General features: G+C 39.9%; 2 protein-coding genes across 2 annotated transcripts in view; both read left to right on the plus strand.

Annotated features, from left to right (window-relative positions):
- Positions 1–805: 805 nt before the first annotated feature.
- LOC131462740 (coatomer subunit delta) lies at positions 806–12,802 on the plus strand. The gene is made up of 10 exons (XM_058634232.1): positions 806–991; positions 2,322–2,585; positions 6,727–6,906; positions 7,055–7,260; positions 7,363–7,524; positions 8,128–8,293; positions 8,431–8,578; positions 9,266–9,374; positions 9,557–9,761; positions 11,223–12,802. Exons 1-10 carry the CDS (start codon positions 989–991, stop codon positions 11,310–11,312), a joined length of 1,533 nt encoding a protein of 510 aa, XP_058490215.1. The 5' UTR covers positions 806–988; the 3' UTR covers positions 11,313–12,802.
- Positions 12,803–14,762: 1,960 nt separating this feature from the next.
- phldb1b (pleckstrin homology-like domain, family B, member 1b) overlaps positions 14,763–18,201 on the plus strand; it is a 121,520-nt gene continuing 118,081 nt past the window's right edge. The window contains exon 1 of the mRNA XM_058634206.1: positions 14,763–14,939. Within this exon, the coding sequence (XP_058490189.1) occupies positions 14,913–14,939 (27 nt within the window). The 5' untranslated portion in view covers positions 14,763–14,912. The remainder of the gene's footprint in view (positions 14,940–18,201) is intronic.

Consider the following 18,201-nt stretch of genomic DNA (forward strand, 5'->3'; position numbering starts at 1 on the left):
CGTGAGAGAAGTGGCACATGTGACATGTGACTTTTTTTGTTCTTAAGATGTTTTCCATAAACATGCATACACATGGAGCCCCCAAAACAGCAAAAGAACTAAGACATGTGGGACTAAAGAAATAAAAGAGAAGTTAACATGAACCAAAACAAGTCAAAAAAACAAACTACCACCAAAGACAGCTTGTGTACCACTGGTGGTACATATACCACAGTTTGAGAACCGTGGAGCTACTATATAAAAAGATGCACATCACTTCTTGCTGACAAACACACACATACAGTATAAGGGAATATAAAGACCCTGTGCATTGTTAAAACCAAACCTGCATTTTCAGTAAGTAGAACATGAATTATGAGCCATACAGAGTTAAAATGATGACACCAGGTGGCCCAAATAAGCTACTGCAGCATCTTGAATGTTAATGTCTTTAACTGGCAAGACAAATGCAAGATAATTAGGAGTAGAAAAAAGAAGAGATGTGAGTGCAAAAGTCACAACATATTAAATGTCAAGATACAGAAAAAACAAGAGACAATGAAAAATTGGATATTTTTTGGAGATGGAAGCCTCATACAACCTGTTTCCCTAAACGTCACGTGACGGTATTTCATATTTTATAACATTTCTGTTCATATTTTTCGCATACACAGAATCGGCACAAATGAAAACATTGGAGGCAGCAGGTAGTTGGTACCATGTGATATATGTCAACACAACGGGAACATAAGAGGACATAAGTCACTAGTGCAACAATGCCAACATTTTGGGCCCACGTCACTGGTTCCACGGTGGGCTGATCCTACCGCTGCTCTTCCGGTGGAGACGTGGCTCTGTGCTGCTGCCATATTGACGCTAGCTAGCTACCAATCATACTACCAGAAGTCAGCTGCACACTCGCACTTTGTTATTCCAGAGTGGTTATAAATCCCCTTAAAGAAGAACACGCGAGAGACAGAAGACCTTTGTAACATAGAGAGAGACCAAAATGGTGAGTGACACTCGAAAATCGTGATATTTCCTCGGGCCTTTCAATTATCATAACATTGGCTAATCTGGCAAGTAGCTAAAGCTAGTTAGCTAGCTTCTCCAGGAACGAAGTAATGGGAAAGACAAACGTTTCTCTCCGCTGGGCAGAGCGCGTCAGCGGCACACTTAGCTTATGTAACGAAACAAATTAGCTGACTTTTCATTATATATAACCAGTTTCAACCGAGCGAGCGACACTAGAGTGTTCACATATCGCTGACGTTCACTAGCTGTACAAGCTAGCGCTGGGGTTAGCTCCTGTCACTAGCCGGATCGTAGCATACGTTACCTGCTGTCAGATTGTCTTCAGACAGCACCGATCTTAGTCAAACCATAGACATGCGAATGTGTGTATTGTCATTACGGTCTCTTTGGTGCATCATGTGTCTGCTTGACTATCAAAGTTAAATCCTTAGGAAGCTAAGTTACGATTTACTCCGACTCTTTCATTCCCAGCTTCAGCCATTGTCAACGTGGAATTAATGCACCAAACACCATTTGATTATGTCGTGGTCAACAGTTGTTGCTTCAAGGCATACATTTATGGAACATTCATGGTACATTCAGACATATCTACGCCTGCTTAAACATAACTGTGAAATTAGATATTACATACTGTACAGACACATAGTCTTGGTGTCAGCTTCGTCTATTCACCCTACCTAACGTAATTATGTGTTTTGATAATGCATAACTTTCCCCCCTCAAACAGATGGGATCCCTGCCTGTTTATTTTTTGTCTTTGATAACATTTATTTTTGTATTGTGGTTTATTTGATATGGACAATGCATATGAATACATTCTGCAACTCTGCCAGAGTGATTTTCATTTATGGTGCATGATGTACAATAGGCTCCCTGAAAAGCTAAGAAAGAATAAACACTTGCTAGAAAGGAGTTATATTGAGCAAACATTGGGAAAACATCAAACATACTGGAATTTGTCATGTTAGTATTAATAGTGTTACATTTAAAAACAAAGTAAAAAGCAACAGGACAATAATACACAAAATATTTTCAATATTAGTAAGAGCATGCTAGCAGTAGCGCATAAAACAGTCAACAGGAACAGACATCAAGCAGCATTTACAGTATTTGCAATGGCGTGCATGGAGTTGCTGCAATAAAGTAACAGAACATAAAGCAGCAAGATATGACTACAATAACACATAATCAACAGTGTGTTACATCAGAAAATGCCCTCAATAGAAACATAAGCTCAATTATTGAAAAATACCTCTCAAAACTGTAAATAACTAAAGGGTTGACTTGTACTGTCTCTTCATACGTAGGTGCTGTTGGCAGCGGCGGTGTGCACCAAGGCCGGCAAGGCCATTGTTTCGCGGCAGTTTGTGGAAATGACTCGGACGCGCATTGAGGGTCTCCTGGCCGCGTTCCCTAAACTGATGAACACGGGAAAGCAGCACACCTTTGTGGAAACAGACAGTGTCCGCTATGTGTACCAGCCACTTGAGAAACTCTACATGGTCCTCATCACCACCAAGAACAGCAACATCCTGGAGGACCTAGAGACACTCAGACTCTTCTCCCGAGTGGTAAGAAGTGATTGTTTTCACTGTGTGATTCTGTCTATACATGTACATTAATCAATGCGACAGACAATATATTCACTAAGATTTAAAGTTAACTTTATTTACTTTATTTACCAATTCATGAACAATTCATGAATTGGTTGTATATACATGTTCAGTACTTTACTGTTAAAATATTCTGCCTTTGAACTTACGAACTTACTTACGATTTATATATTTAAACAATGTATCAAGCAAAGGTAAAAACCTAAACTAAAAAGGCCTCATGTTATCATTCACTTTAATTGAATAGTTACGGTCAATTAAGATCAGGATTTTTAATGCTCATCTAGCTGTAATGCAGGCTTCGTAGATACCTGCCCTAGCAAATAAAGCAATAGGGGTAGAAGACAATTGTACAACCTACACCCTGTGAAGCCCTCAATTATTTAACTCACTTAATCAGTCCATCTAGCCTGAGAGAAACCTACATATTTGTTCACCATTTAACAACAGTGCACTGCCTTCTTCTTCTTAATTTATGATGAAATGTTGTTTGTCTTTAATTTTAGACACAATGGTAGAAAGAATTATATAAGTTGTGTCTAGTTTGTATTTGAGTGTGCTTCATAATTAACTATCACCAACTGTTTTTGAAGGTGCTTTATAAATAAAGTTAGATTGGATTTGATAATGTTGGAAAATGCTATGGCTGAAATGGGATCACAGTTGACATTGGATGATCACTAAAGATAAAGAGATGAATGAAATTAACATATGACAAACTAAAAAGCTGTTTGACACAAGTAGGAAAAAAGTCCAATAGAATCTTGTGAAGGCTTATACTTCTCTGTTTTTGATCACTCAGTGGTGTTGTCTGAGATTAGCCTGACAAGAGTTGTCAAACAGATCAGATGGCTACAGTATTAGTGCCATTGTCATTGAAATTGTCTTCATCAGTTATTCAGACTAGCTACTCTGACACAGACTTCAGATTTGTCTAGGGGTCTCCACGCGGGTCAATTAATCCACTGGGTGAGTGACACAATGTGGACTTTAAATTGTGCTTTTACAAGGAGGCAGGCATAGAAATGTATTATAATAAAATGACACAAATCACCAAAAATAGACTGACATTTGATACAGCCACATTTTGATATAAATAGGGATGCACGATATATCGGCATTAATATTGGTATCGGCCGATGTTCGTCATTTTTTAACATATCGGCATCGGTGCAATGAGTAAAACTGCGCCGATTTTAACAACCGATGTTTATACCCGTCTAATTGCTGTTTGTGTATGTGTGTCGGGAAGGGGACAGCGTCAGTGACGCAAGCGCAGCACAAGGTGTGTGTGTGTGTGTTTGTGTGTGTGTGGAGGAGAGAGAATGTCAGCGGTGTGGGCGATTTTTCAGGGTGTCAATAGAAGATACGCGAAAAGCATTACGCAACACTTGCAAAGTCGAGGTAATGCGAGGAGGGTTCCGCGTCAAGTCATTCAATACCACAAATTTGATCATGTCATTTGAAAAACCGCCACCCAGAAGTACACAAACAACGGCAGGAAGCTAACGCTAGTAACATTAGGCAGCAGACAAAAAGAAAGCAGCGCAGCTGGGACTCGACCAAAGGAAGACAGTGACCAGGGCAATAACGATCAAGGTAATGGAAATGATTGCTCTTGACGACCAGCCGAGGGTTCCGACGGTTGATAGCGCATATTGAACCCCGCAACAACCTGCCAAGTCGGCGCTACTTTTCCGATGTTTTGCAATTGAATAAATATCTGGTTGCCATGAATACTGGCAAGTTTGATAAAGTATTTTAACATGTTTTTTTTAATTATGGCAGCTCTTAGTAGAGCTTGTCAGGTATTGTTTCTCATATCTGTTGTGTAGTTTTATTGTGAAGGGAAGTGGCGCGGTTGTTGTTGCCGGGAGGAAGGGTTGTTGACTTTATTTACGTACCCAGTATAGACGCCCTTATCTCGGTTACAGTAACTTTGGCAGGGTATTATTTTTATTTATGTTCATGTTTGTAATTTATGATCCAAACTTTCTCACAGGAGTTTAGTGAGTTGAGGGAGTTAAACTGTACTTTAATTTAGTTACACACTTGCTACAAGTGGTAAATGTTTCTAAAAACCTTTACTTGTAGTTGGTTACTTGTGTCTTATGTGACCTTGTTATTTGGAGGTAAAACATGTTTTGAAAATAAAGAAAGACATTCAAAAAATCAGCTTGCATGATTTTCATTCTGTACAAACTTTTATCATCTCAGAAACTTTTTTTTAAAAACATATATCGATATCGGTAAATATCGGTTATCGGCCATAGCAGCAATATTAATATCGGATATCGGTATCGGTGGAAATAGTCATATCGGTGCATCCCTAGATATAAAGTAATTTTTTTAATGTCATCTCATTGCCTATCAGTAGTAGATGTTCTCAACTGTACTCTTAACTTGAGACAACAAAACCTAGAACCAGCTTTCTTCACCTCGGCAGTAGGTGGCAGTAATAAATTCTGAATTTACAAGGAACTTTAATAATTGGGTGCTGAGTTGCTCTGGCTAGTAAAGTAAATAAATTGAAAATATAAGAACAGCCATTTTTGGTAGTGGTTGGTTAGTCAGCCAATGGAACCATAGTAAATGTTTTCAGTGTTTTGTATGAAAAATATAGATGTGTGTATTTTATTTGTGAATTTAATTTGGGACAATGTGCTTACAATCGCACAATTGTACTTCACCTCGTGGAAGTGTTTATTCATATAAGTTATATTAAGTCATTGTGAATAATTCAGAATGTTAACCTATTAGCTTGTGGTCTTTGCTGAAGCTGAGAAATGTTTGCAGAAGTTGTAAGGGCTGAGCGTAGGTCATAGTGAGTGTACTTGTAAACAGAAAAAAAACATCTCACTGTTGGATGGTGTGGACAAAAATTGCTTGTCCTTTAGTGAGACCTAATCAGAATGTGACCAGTGGACTGTCTACATGGAGCATGCAACTGGGCTAGACCTCATCTAGTTAAGCTGTGTTTACATTTGGGAGCAATTCATTTTTGTTTTAAATTAAATATGGATTGACTGCTGCTATTACATAGATGCACGTTAAGAAGATAAGTAAGGTAAAGGAAAGGAAAATGTTAGGTCTCAGTCACAGAGTAAAGTAAATGGAATGTTTTCTGCTGGTTCAGTTTCACAGATTCACCCTGTGTCATTTTTAGGCTACACATGTTGTTGCTTCCTCTCTCATTCACCTAAGCACTCCATCTCCTCTTTCTCTCCATCTCTCAGGGAGTACAACTATTATTATGTTAATTATTTGACAGACCTACGCTGACAATAATGTCAGTTGGAATCAGTGTATCTCAATTAGTAATCTAAATACAGACTCATACATACACCATGCTAATAAACTGATGAATAAATACATGTGGTATGTGCCCTAGTGGGAAAGGGGAAACCAGTAAGTTTTAACACCAAGTTGAAACCTTTTCTAAATATCTGGTTTTGGTTTGTGGTGAAGGAACTGTGCTTTCACTTAGGGAAGGAGGGCTGAAGTTTGTTAGTTTTTCCTAAACACACAAATACAGTTTTTAAGTTGAGCTAAATGGGTCTCTCTTTAAATAAGCATGTTTATTCCCATCTTTAGACATGTACTCCTGACATTATCTGGAGAATTGGGTCCGGATATTCTCAGTTTTTTTATTCACATGTGATACAGCAGTAGAAAGTTATCTGTATTGATCAATTCCACAAGAGCAGGAGTATGTACTGAGGATCAAGACAAGGGGGAGGAGCCTGGTTTGATCATGCAGGAGGCAGAACACTCACCGATTGACTTGTTCAGGATTGTCCAGAGCTTCTCCTGCTACACTTGAGCTCACTTGAACATGTATTTAGACTTGGGAGCAGAAAGGAGAATCCCCAAAGAAAGTCAAGAAAGAGTCTGAACTTGCGTGAAAACAGCTTTACAGTGTCTATTTAATTAATAAGCAGTTACATCATGGTCTGTGTAGTTGTCAAGTAGCCTCAGAGTGCCAGTTTTCTGTTGCTTTTCTAAATTTGAACGTCTGTTTCTCATTGCAAGAGTGCCAAATGTAAAATATTCACTCTTCCATTGGTTTTTATGAAATTCTTTCTTCATACCTGTTCAGATCCCAGAATACTGCCGTGTGTTGGAGGAGAGCGAAATATCGGAGCACTGCTTTGACCTCATCTTTGCTTTCGATGAGATTGTGGCATTAGGCTACAGAGAGAACGTCAACCTGGCTCAGATCCGCACCTTCACAGAGATGGACTCTCATGAGGAGAAGGTGTTCCGTGCCGTCAGAGAGGTGAGATCACACTGTTGACACTGGTATGACGCACTGTGCAAGAAAAATTGGAAAATAGAGAAAGGCTGTATAGAGATAGAATAGAGAATGAATTGTTTATTACTATTACACAATTGTAATTGTATTTTAACTCTGTTATTAAAATCAGACTCAAGAGAGAGAAGCCAAGGCAGAGATGAGGAGAAAGGCTAAGGAGCTGCAGCAGGCGAGGAGAGATGCTGAGCGCTCTGGAAAGAAAGTGCCAGCTTTTGGCGGTTTTGGCAGTGGTGGCATGACCAGCGTTTCATCAGGGTCCATCATCACAGACACCATCGTCGAGCCAGAAAAACCCAAGATTACACCAACTGCAGTCAGGTACAGTTTCAAAGAACACACTAATCGACTGCTTTTTGATTTGGACATTGCTTCTTGCTTGCTTGACTCGCATTTTAATTATGTGTTTATTTGTTTTTTCAGACCAAGTGGTCCCAGTAAGGCTCTGAAACTGGGTGCTAAAGGGAAAGAGGTGGACAACTTTGTTGACAAGCTCAAGTCTGAGGGTGAAACCATCATACCTGCCAAAGGAAAGAGAGGCTCAGATGTATCAAAGGTTCTGCCGCCACCAGTCAATGTGGAGGGGTACGGACAGTCTACTATACGAGTCTTGTGGTTTAATTAAAAGTCAAGACTTTTCAATTTATCACGATATCAAGTACACAAGTTAAGTTTGCTTGAGTTTTTGCTATGAAGGTTTTGGAGAACTGTGACAATCGAAACTTATTTGAATATACTTAGCCATCAAGTCAGCCACGTTTACGGCCTGACCCTACCTCCAGTCGTCATAATGATGCATATAATCATCTGTCTAATGAGCTTTAACATAGTTCATTAGAATCAGGATGACTCAAAACCTCTGGAATAATCTGCTCTCAACTCTATGCTAATTTATATTTTGTTTCTCACCAGGCTCTGATTGGCTTCTTACTGGCAAGGAATGAACATAATAGTTTTCCCTTGGAGCCAAACGTGAATCTAGCTCAGTCTGTACAATAACGTGTACTCCTAACAACCAGACTTTAAACTCACAATGGCTCTCTGATAGTTAATAATGCTTGAGACTGACTGAGACTCACACTGTTTTAACATGTACTTCTAAATGTCTGACTTTAAGTGAATACTACAAACACCAAACATAAAAACTATACAAATGTGATTGAGAGATAACGTGTTTTCCTTCCTCAGTGTACATCTGCGTGTGGAAGAGAAGATCTTGCTGACCAGTGGTCGCGACGGTGGCCTACAGAACATGGAGGTGCTAGGCATGGTGACACTCCGAGTCACAGATGACAAGAACGGTCGCATTAGGCTCATCATCAACAATAATGACAACAAAGGATTGCAGCTGCAAGTAGGTCAACACATGGTGTCGTGAGTGGTGGGGTGTCAATAAAGCAATGTGTTTAAATACTTAGAAACATAGTTCATAGTCATAGTTGTTGCATCAATCTCGCATGACAGCCATTTATTTGTGTCTTCTCTACTTAGACACATCCCAATGTGGACAAGAAGTTGTTTACAGCAGAGTCAGTGATTGGCCTGAAGAATCCAGAGAAGTCCTTCCCTCTCAACAATGACGTTGGTGTGCTGAAGTGGAGACTACAGACCACAGACGAGTCCCTCATACCTCTAACTAGTAAGTTCTGTAACACACGTGCTTTATCTGACTGATGCTGCTTCTTTGTGTCATTAAACAATCTGAGCACTGTGCTCTACAGTTGATTTATATTCATGTTTTGACTAGAAACGGTGGGTGTGTTCGGCTACATCACGTACTACACCTTTATATTTTAATTATGGATCACATTTAGAGTTTTCAAGCCTCTGAAAATGAGAATTCTGGGACCACTGCTGGTGCAGTTCTAGTCTGAAAACACATTAAGTATTTGCAATACATTTTTACCCACATTTGTTTCCTTGATTGGTTTTTAATAATTGCAACATGGAGACATGAGTGAAAACTGCTGTTACTTTCAGTTTCATCTTGTCATCAGTTGGTTTTGTTTTTTTCTTTCTCTTTTTTAGCATTTTCTGTTGAACATTTTCTTCTTGTTTACATCACACTTCCCACTGTGTTAGTGTGGATGCAGATTCATTCTCATAATGCTAAAATGCATATCTAGACATAAATGTACTGGTATAGATGCAGCCCTATGGTAGTCAAAATCGTTACCGACACTACTACAATAGACTGCTGTGCAAATTTCTGTTTGGCATGAGCATTCTCACCACAATCAAATACAGTGGATTTGATGACTAAATTAGAATTACAGTACAACAGTGTCTGCTCCTGTCTTACTCCATCATCTTATCTGTCTCTCAGTAAACTGCTGGCCTTCAGAGAGTGGCACTGGCTGCGATGTCAACATTGAGTATGAGCTGCAGGAGGAGAGCCTTGAGCTGAATGACGTGGTCATAAGCATCCCTGTCCCGTAAGTACATCAACCAATTTACTGTATACACTCTGATGAACCACACATTCACAAAGAATAGAAAATGGATTTCTTGTTTTAAAAGTTTAATAAAGCATTGGTCAGGGAGCATCCATCGTCGCATGTATATGATCAACATGTGGTGCCAGTTTGAGTTTATCGTGTGTTTGTGTTGTCTGCAGATCTGGGGTGGGAGCTCCACTTATTGGTGACTTGGATGGAGAGTACAAACATGACAGCAGGCGAAACATCCTGGAGTGGTGCCTACCTGTCATCGATGCCAACAACAAGACCGGCAGCCTGGAGTTCAGCATTGCAGGGCAGCCCAACGACTTCTTCCCTGTCAATGTGTCCTTTGTGTCCAAGCGCAACTACTGTGACATCCAGGTGGGTCACTGAACAGAAATGTTAGCTGACATTTCACTTTTCACGCACATGAACCTTGCTGTCATGAGTGGTGATGATGAATTCAGCATTGTTACTGTGGGAGCCACTGAGTCAGGATTTCACACACACACACACACACACCAATACAAATACGCTGAAAGCAGACACATCCGTCCTGTCAGACAAGTGTTCTTGCTTAGAATTAGGGCTGAAACAATTACTCAATTAGTCGACTACTACATTAATCATCAGCAGTTTTGATAGCAATCAGTTTGAAAGTTCTGGATTTTCAGTTTCTTAAATGTGAATATTTTTTGGTTTCTTTGCTCCTTATAAATCATTAAAACTGCAACAGTTGCAGCCCTACTTAAAGTCATGATGTCAGTGTGTATTTGAATGAAGGGTGGGAATATGGTCACAGGAGACACCCAGAGGTGTGAACTGTCTTAATTTAGGCTGTCTGGATCTGAGGACAGATTCAAGGTCGCAATAGAGCCTGATGGTGTTTCCACTATACAGTCCCAGCACGACACGGCTTGATATTCTGTTACTATAGTACCTCCTCAATATGGGCGGAGTCATCATAGCACAGCTGCATGTAACTGATGTGACTTAGTTTTATAAGCGACAAACACAAACTAGAGACTTGTGACTTGTTGTTTTCAGTGCGGTTAATTATAAAGATTAGTTCACAGAATTGTTCAGTACTTCCTGTATGACCGGAGCACAGACTCCGTTTGACACAGTCACTGATCTGAATTACAGCGGCTGGGTTTGTGATGCGGCTCGCCACTCATGATTGCGGCTTTCAGCAGTTCTGTCGCTAAATACACAAGACTCCTCTGTTAAATATTGAGATTTTAGACATTACCCCACTAAATGTTGGAGAGGAGCAGGATTTGTAAGTCTTTTTAACTGATGTACAGTTCGGCATTGTTCGGTTTGACTCTCGTGTCGGATGTCACACTGGTGACTCTTCCAGTGCCAACACTCTGACAATCAGTGGCTGGCAGTCTGAAGACGTCACACATAGTATCGGCTCAGCTTTCCTGGAACCTTGCTAGAGTAGGTACTAAAAAAGTACCAGGTACTATCGTGTAGTGGAAAAGCGCCATTCAGTCTCTTAAATTTAGTCTGTTATGGTGTATATACTATAGTCTGTTATACTTGTATAGTAACTGAGGAGCATTTAATGACTAATCAGGTGTTCTGTTTTTTGTGTGAACTGTGGCTCATTCAGATTATTGCTGCTAACTCTAACAATAACATGGGGCTGGGATTTAGTGTTGCTGTCAGACTTCCTCTTCTAAACTGGACTTTTGTTGAAAACTGTATGTAGTGCAAATATATGCAGATGATGTTGAATCTGTCACTCCTGTTCCTTATAAGCTTCTCATGTTTACTGTTAATTACCAGTTATTTACTGTTAATTCACTTTTATTTCTCCTCTCCTCTCCCCAGGTTACCAAAGTGACCCACGTAGATGGCGACAGCTCCGTTAGATTTTCTTCAGAAACCTCCTTTGTTGTCGACAAATACGAAATCCTGTAAAAGATATCCAGAAAACAACGAAATCTAAAAAAAAAATTACCAACAAAAAAAGTCCTATGCTACAGAGAAAGATTGAAGATTTCTTGCCTGCCCACCCTGTATACTATTTCAGAGACTGTGTACATTGACAGGACTACATCAGCTCTCTGGTGAGGCCTCTTCCTGTGGTGGAGCAGAGCAGCGGTGGTGTATTTATATGTTTGTATGAGAGAGGATCATCTATATATAGAGTTAATTGAACAGGTTAACACACAAAAAAAGAAAACTACACTGATGCTGTTGTTAGCCAAGCAGAGCAGTAAAGACAACTTCATACAAAGTAGAGGATGACTGTGGGGGGTGGGGTGATGGTGGGGGTGTGCCCGGGTAAGGTCAGTGTCTACTAGAAAGAACGCTGGTAGTTAAGTATCCTCCTCAAACCTTTTCCTCCTTCACACTCACATTGAAATGGTCTTGAATGGGGTTCTTTCCATCTTTCAGATTTCCTTTTCTATCCTCTCAATCATAATAAACCTGTTGCTCTTAAATTGTTAAAAACGTGATTTGCTCTGTTGTAATCTCACTTCAGATGATTTTTTTTTGAGAACACTTTTTTCAAAGGTAGGACATTATTTCTTTGCTGAAAAGCAGAATACAGCTCTGTACTAAACATTTTCTCTGTTCTGTCTGCGAGTATCATCAGCAAAACTGTGCCCTTTTATCTTTAACTTTGGTATTTTTTACTGTTTGCTGTATAATTTGTTTATTCTGTTGATCATTCACCTGAATATTGGAATTTGACAGTGAGATCGGGACGTTGTAAGGGATTCTCAGCTGCAGGGCAAAGTTAACTACCAGTAAATACATTTGACTTTTGCATCTATTGGATGATGTTGTAATTTTTTTTGTAACATGATAGCAACCACTCCTCACTTTGTCAAAAGGAAATGCCATGTTTCACTCTGCTCCATTTAAGTCCTGCTGATCAGGTCCCAGATACGGCGGTATAAAAAGCTCTTTGAGTGCGGCCCAGAAACAACACATGAGCGCCTAATCTGACATCAGTCCATCTCAAAAGGCGTTGTAGATCAGAGATGGGAGTGGATGCAAGTTGTTATGATGGCACATCAGTAGAGCAGGGATCACAGACTGTTGGCCTGATAATCAGCCTGATCCACGTCACATATGAAGAATGCAAGGGGGAGCACTAAAGTCTGCTGCCGAGCCGACGTCCCTGTTCATCCACCCAGTCATCCTTTACTGAACATTCTCACAGTACATCAACATTATTCAAAATTTTAAGTTTTTTCATGTTTTGTTTTGTTTGTATTTTCCTCCCATTTGTACTCCCCAAATCTCAATTTAGGAATGGCTGTGTGGATGTGGGGTTGAAAATGGCTATTTTGAGCATTTTTAACTAAATTACTGAAGGGGAATCTTTACATTCCAGTGTACAATTAGGGGAAAAAAAAGAAACTTTAATGGAATAAAATGTATTATTGAAAATGTAAGTGGGACTGGTGTTTTTTGTAGTGCCCTCACTTAGCTTTCATGTGGTAGTGTTCCATGTTGTTTTACACCTATAACACAGTAACTACTGAACTTTGTACTGAAATAACATATCTAATCGTAACAGTAATTTTGCCCATTATCGTTGATCCAAAAAATCATGAACTAACCAACATCTCATCTTTCATCATGTGAATTTATCACTTTATCAACCTTATACATGCATGTAGAACACATACTCTTAAGGACTGCAGCAGAGGAAGAGATGGACGGTGATGAAAGAGGATGGATCACAAAAAGGAAACGGGGTAATACACAGATTCTTGGTGACTAATAACTCAAAAAGAGCAGGTCTTAACTGGACAATGAGACCACATATGTACCATTCATGTATGAGGAGTTACTTGTTAGGACATGTGTTCCAGGTATTCCGGTTTATTTGAGAAAAGATTCACAGAGGTGGTCTACATTGGAGATTTGAAGAATGAAGGTTTGTAACAAGACAGAATACCTGTGTGTGTGAGTGACAGTCAAAGTGGGTGAGTTTAAGTAGATGGACAGTGGACAAGAGAGGTGAAGAGGAGGGCAGTCAGGGTGGAGACGGGTGTCAGGGCTGATGTGTGACAGAGGGGGAGCAGCAAACGTGGGAAACTACAAGACAGTGGTGAGACCTGCTGTGATGTGTGACTAAAAGACAGGAGGTGGCAGAGCTGAAGATGCTGAGATCTTTGTCGGGAGTGACCAGGATGGACAGGAGTAGAAATGAGCATGATACAAGGTACAGTTCTGGTTGAAGGGTTTGGAAATAAAGTAGGAGAGTCAAGTTTGAGATGGTTTGGTCATGTGCACAGGAAGGGACAGTGATTATATTGGACAAAGGATGTTAAAGATGGAGATGCAGGGCAGGGCAGGGCAGGAGGAAAACAGGAAGACATCAGAGAAGGTTCATAGATGTTGTGAAGCAGGACAGGAGGACAGTTGGTGTAGCAGAAGAGGACACGATTGATGGGGCAAGATGGAGCCAAAAGAAGAAGCGTTAAACACAGGCTGGCTGTCTTATCTCTGCAAAGTAAATCTTATTACCATGTAGTTTATGGATTAGGTTAGTACATCACAATTAGTGTCAAACCAGTGTTCGTGTAACAGAAGACGACACAAGGGATAGGACAAGATGGAGGCAGGTGATCTGCTGTGGTGACCCCTACAGGGAGAAGCTGAAAGAAGACGAAGATACTGTATCTAAATATTGTTAAATTTTTTGCTGTTATTTTGTAGCTGAGGATTGCAAATTTGCACATTTGTTGCAACGTTTCAAAAACATTAAACTGGATTACTTCATTTGCAGCAAATGTAATGTCTGCTGTGGTATTTTCACTGGTCTTAGGTCAAACAAACAGTCCCTCGCTCTAACTTCTGCATTTACCTCAGGATAAACTTTTTGACCTCTAATAAATTTAAGACAGTTTTCCCAAATCCCCATTTAACCTCAGACGTTTACATGAACTAATAACAATTTATTGGACTACAGTTAATTTAATTTTCTCTTATAATCCATTCAAACAGATGGATTATGCCACAGAGAGAAGATGAACAGCCCTTTAGATGCCGCACAGTGGCAGAACAGATGGGTTAGTGCTGAGCGATGATGAGTCTGAGGGTAGTGGGGGGTGAGTCTGGGAGAGGGGCTTTAAAAGGGTCAGAAGGGGCGAATTTAGGAGAGCTTAGCAGCACCCATATTTGGAATGGGTTGATGGGGGGGTGTTAATAGCAGCCTTCCAGTCATAAAAAGAGGGCGTGTCAGTTTTACGAATGAATGAGCAGGCTGATAATCTTTGTAAAGGGTCTCAGAGGAGGGAGAGGGGAGAGCAGGGTGCGACACTGGAGCAGACACTGTTGTCTTTGGCCTGTTAAACACACACACACACACACACACGCACAGTCTGCAGGGCAGACAGGGCTCACACTGTGGAGCTCACAGTCACTCAGTCTGGATGCTCACACTGGATTTTCAGTCAGAGGATCTGCTCTGAATGGAGAGTGGAGTTGGAAAAGTTTGGTAACATCGTCCCATTTCTTGCTTCAGTGTCCATTTGTCTGGATTAAAACAAGAACATGATGCTCAAGAAAGTGAGATTCAAGGTAGGAAAAGTTACCCATCATGCTATGTTTGTTTTGCATGTAATCTGTTCTGCTGGGATTATAATCTGTGTATGTTTGCATGAGACACGTTGAGATGACGACCGTCCACATCATCATTACTACATCCTGTATAATTCTGATAATGTAGAGGAATCATACAGTTTTCCCTCCTGTAGAATTTATATGTTACATTTTCAGAAAAACAACAACAATATCAGCTTTTTAAATCTTTTCCAGTGTTTGTTCACAACTCAGATTTATTATCTATTGAAACAGAAATGAGGTGCACTTAAGGCAATTTAAAGTTGATAAGGGAATATACAGAAGGAAACGCAGACATGTTCCTGTGTTCACTTCAACCATGTTGAAAAGCTCTTAATCCACCTCTAATCCCAAAGATTTAAGTGGCATCCTCACAAAAAAAAACCTGCAGTATGTGAGTGAATGAACAAAGCTTTGCTGCCTGCAGTTCAAAGGGAAAACCTGCACAGTGTGTGTGTGTGTGTGTGTGTGTGTGTGTGGTGACACAGAGGCGATAATTACAGCACACGGGCAGCAACAAGAGGAGCTGCAGCTACTGTCTGACCCGGTATATTATATTATATATATGTTTATTTATTTGTGACACACGGACATTCTCAGCACATGTTGTTTATGTTTTTGTATTGTTGTCTTTGACATTTGTCATGTGCTCAATCCAGCACTGCACCTTCACAGGTGAGAGTGTGTATGTGTATGAGAGAGAGAGAGAGAGAGAGAGAGAGAGAGAGAGAGAGAGAGCTAGATATAATATTATTGGAACGTAACCAAATAAATCCAACAATGATGAATTATGAACATAGTGCAAAATGATGACAGAGGTTGTGTGGTTTTATTATTTTACTCAAATGTTCTATTTTCTAATTCATTTTTGCTTTTTAATATTAATTTGTTTCGTTCATAATTTATTAAACAACTTAGTAGAAGTTGTTTAATTGTTTAACCCTTTTTGCATTCATATATTAATGAAAGGGAAAAGTTCCGTAGTAAACGCCAACTGTGATGTCACAAAGTCTTTTCAACAGTATGGCCTGCATAATAAAGGGATAATACAGGGTTTTTTCCCAGTGTGGTTGTATAAGGGACTGACTAACAATCAGTGTCTTACATTCTGCTTATTACGCTGTGTGCACTTCCTGTGCCAAGAAACCACAAGAGACAGGCGAGGACATGCTCAGCGAAAACATGGCTGTCAGTGGGGACGTCAGGAAAAACAGACTTTAGCTAATTAACATCTAATAAAGTGTGTCATGATATATTTGCCTCTACATCTTGCCATTAGGCAGCCTTTTCTGACAGGAAACTGAAGTCTGTGTCGCTCTGTAAACCACTCACTGTCCGCACCAAAGTCCACAGGGAAAATCTTTGATTTTAGCTCAGGGGGACACAGAAGTTGGCTGTTTGATGGTGACATAAAATAGAGAAAGGATTCTTAAACCACCATCCACTTACGCTGGAATAGATGTTGTTAAGGGAACCTTTTATTAACATAGTGATTTCAGCGACACTTGCTTTGTGTTATTTTCACTAATGCTTATGTTTCACTCTGTGCACCTTTAGTCTGGAGACTTTACAAAGTAGAACCTGGCAACACATCCAGCCTTTTAGGAACTGAAATAAACCGCTGTAGGAGTTATTATCTCTGCAGGTGGGTAAAAGGCTGCAGGGCTCACATCAGGGAAGCACGAGTAACTCATTATCATGTGTTAATGTGGCAGAACAGAGCACTCACTGATGTAGTTCAGTCAGATGATACAGAGGAGACGAGGTGAGTGAACAAAGTTTTCTCGTGTCACTCCTTACTGCCGTCACCTGTTGGTGCCAGCTGCTCCAGCCTTCCACTCAGAGGTGACACTTTTCTCAAGCAGTGAGTCAACAAACAGTCGTGTCACGTCAGAGGAGAGAGTGAAAGTAAAATAAACAAAAACTAAGAGAGTGAAAGCAAAATAAACAAAAACTAAGAGAGTGAAAGCAAAATAAACAACCCTACCCTTACCCTAACCCTAACCCTTACCCTTACCCTTACAACCCTAACCCCAAAATAAACTAAGAGTGAAAGAAAATAAACAAAAACTGAGTGAAAATAAAAGCAGATCGGCTTCTGATTTTCTGTCGGATTCCTCGCAATTTCTAGAGTTCCACGTGGAAAACTCATTAAGAGCCAACTGTTTCCCAGCTCAGCAAATACCATCATATAACATATAACTTATAATCACTTACTGTTTCATTGATTACATCAATAATATCAATCATAATAAGTCAATCAAGGTTTTCTGAGGCAACATTAGCATGTACACTGGGACAGCCCATGGCCAAGTGGAGATGGAACCTGGCTTGTGACCAAAAGGTTGCCAGTTTGAGTCCCTGCCAGGTCATCTGCTAAGATAATTAGCATGTATACTGCTTAATTATATTCTTGTTTTGTCCATAAAATGTAGAAAATGGAGTTAAAGTTTAAGTTCCAGTTTTTTTTAAAATGTTTTTCTTCACAAACCAATGATGTTCAGTTTACTGTCGTCGAAGAACAAAGGCAGCACAACACATTCACATAAAATCACGGCCACTTAAACAAACATCAATCCAACCAAACGTGATTATTCACTGCAGCCCTACTTCCTAAATCCTAACTAACCAGAACCATATTTCTCTGCTTTGTAAAGAAACACTTTAGTGAGTGGAGCACATGGCAAATGAAGAGGAGACAAATAGAGAGGATACTGGATGAATTCTGTGTGTGTATGTGGAATGTCCTCTGCACTTTTTGTTTGAATCTCTCTCCTCACGCTGCTCTGCTACATTCTGTCTGTATCCCTCTCCCAAACAACGGCAGCTCTTTTGAAATACTCATTCAAGTACAAAAACTCCTTATTTAAGACAAAGATGTGCCTGTTTTTTCCCAACATTAGAGCCTCCTCTATGTCTTTGGCCCACAAATACAACTTGTGTTTGTTGTGTCCGGGTATACTTTTTAATTTGTATTTGTATGTCTTGTTTAAACTTCAATAAATCCTCCAAAAACATTCCAGAATGAGCAAAACGAAGCCACAGCTTCCCTGTCTGCATGAAGAAGACCGAAATGAACTCAGTGGTGGCCTTTGCTGCAGATTTAATCACAGTATTAGCAGTACATTAAAAACCCAGTGTGAGGAGGAACAAGGTCAACGTAGGGGTCAATTTAATCTCCTTTCTTCATAACATCATGAATAATAACTATAATAACAAC

The sequence above is a fragment of the Solea solea genome, chromosome 7 (assembly GCF_958295425.1).
Source record: "Solea solea chromosome 7, fSolSol10.1, whole genome shotgun sequence".
NCBI lineage: Eukaryota > Metazoa > Chordata > Actinopteri > Pleuronectiformes > Soleidae > Solea > Solea solea.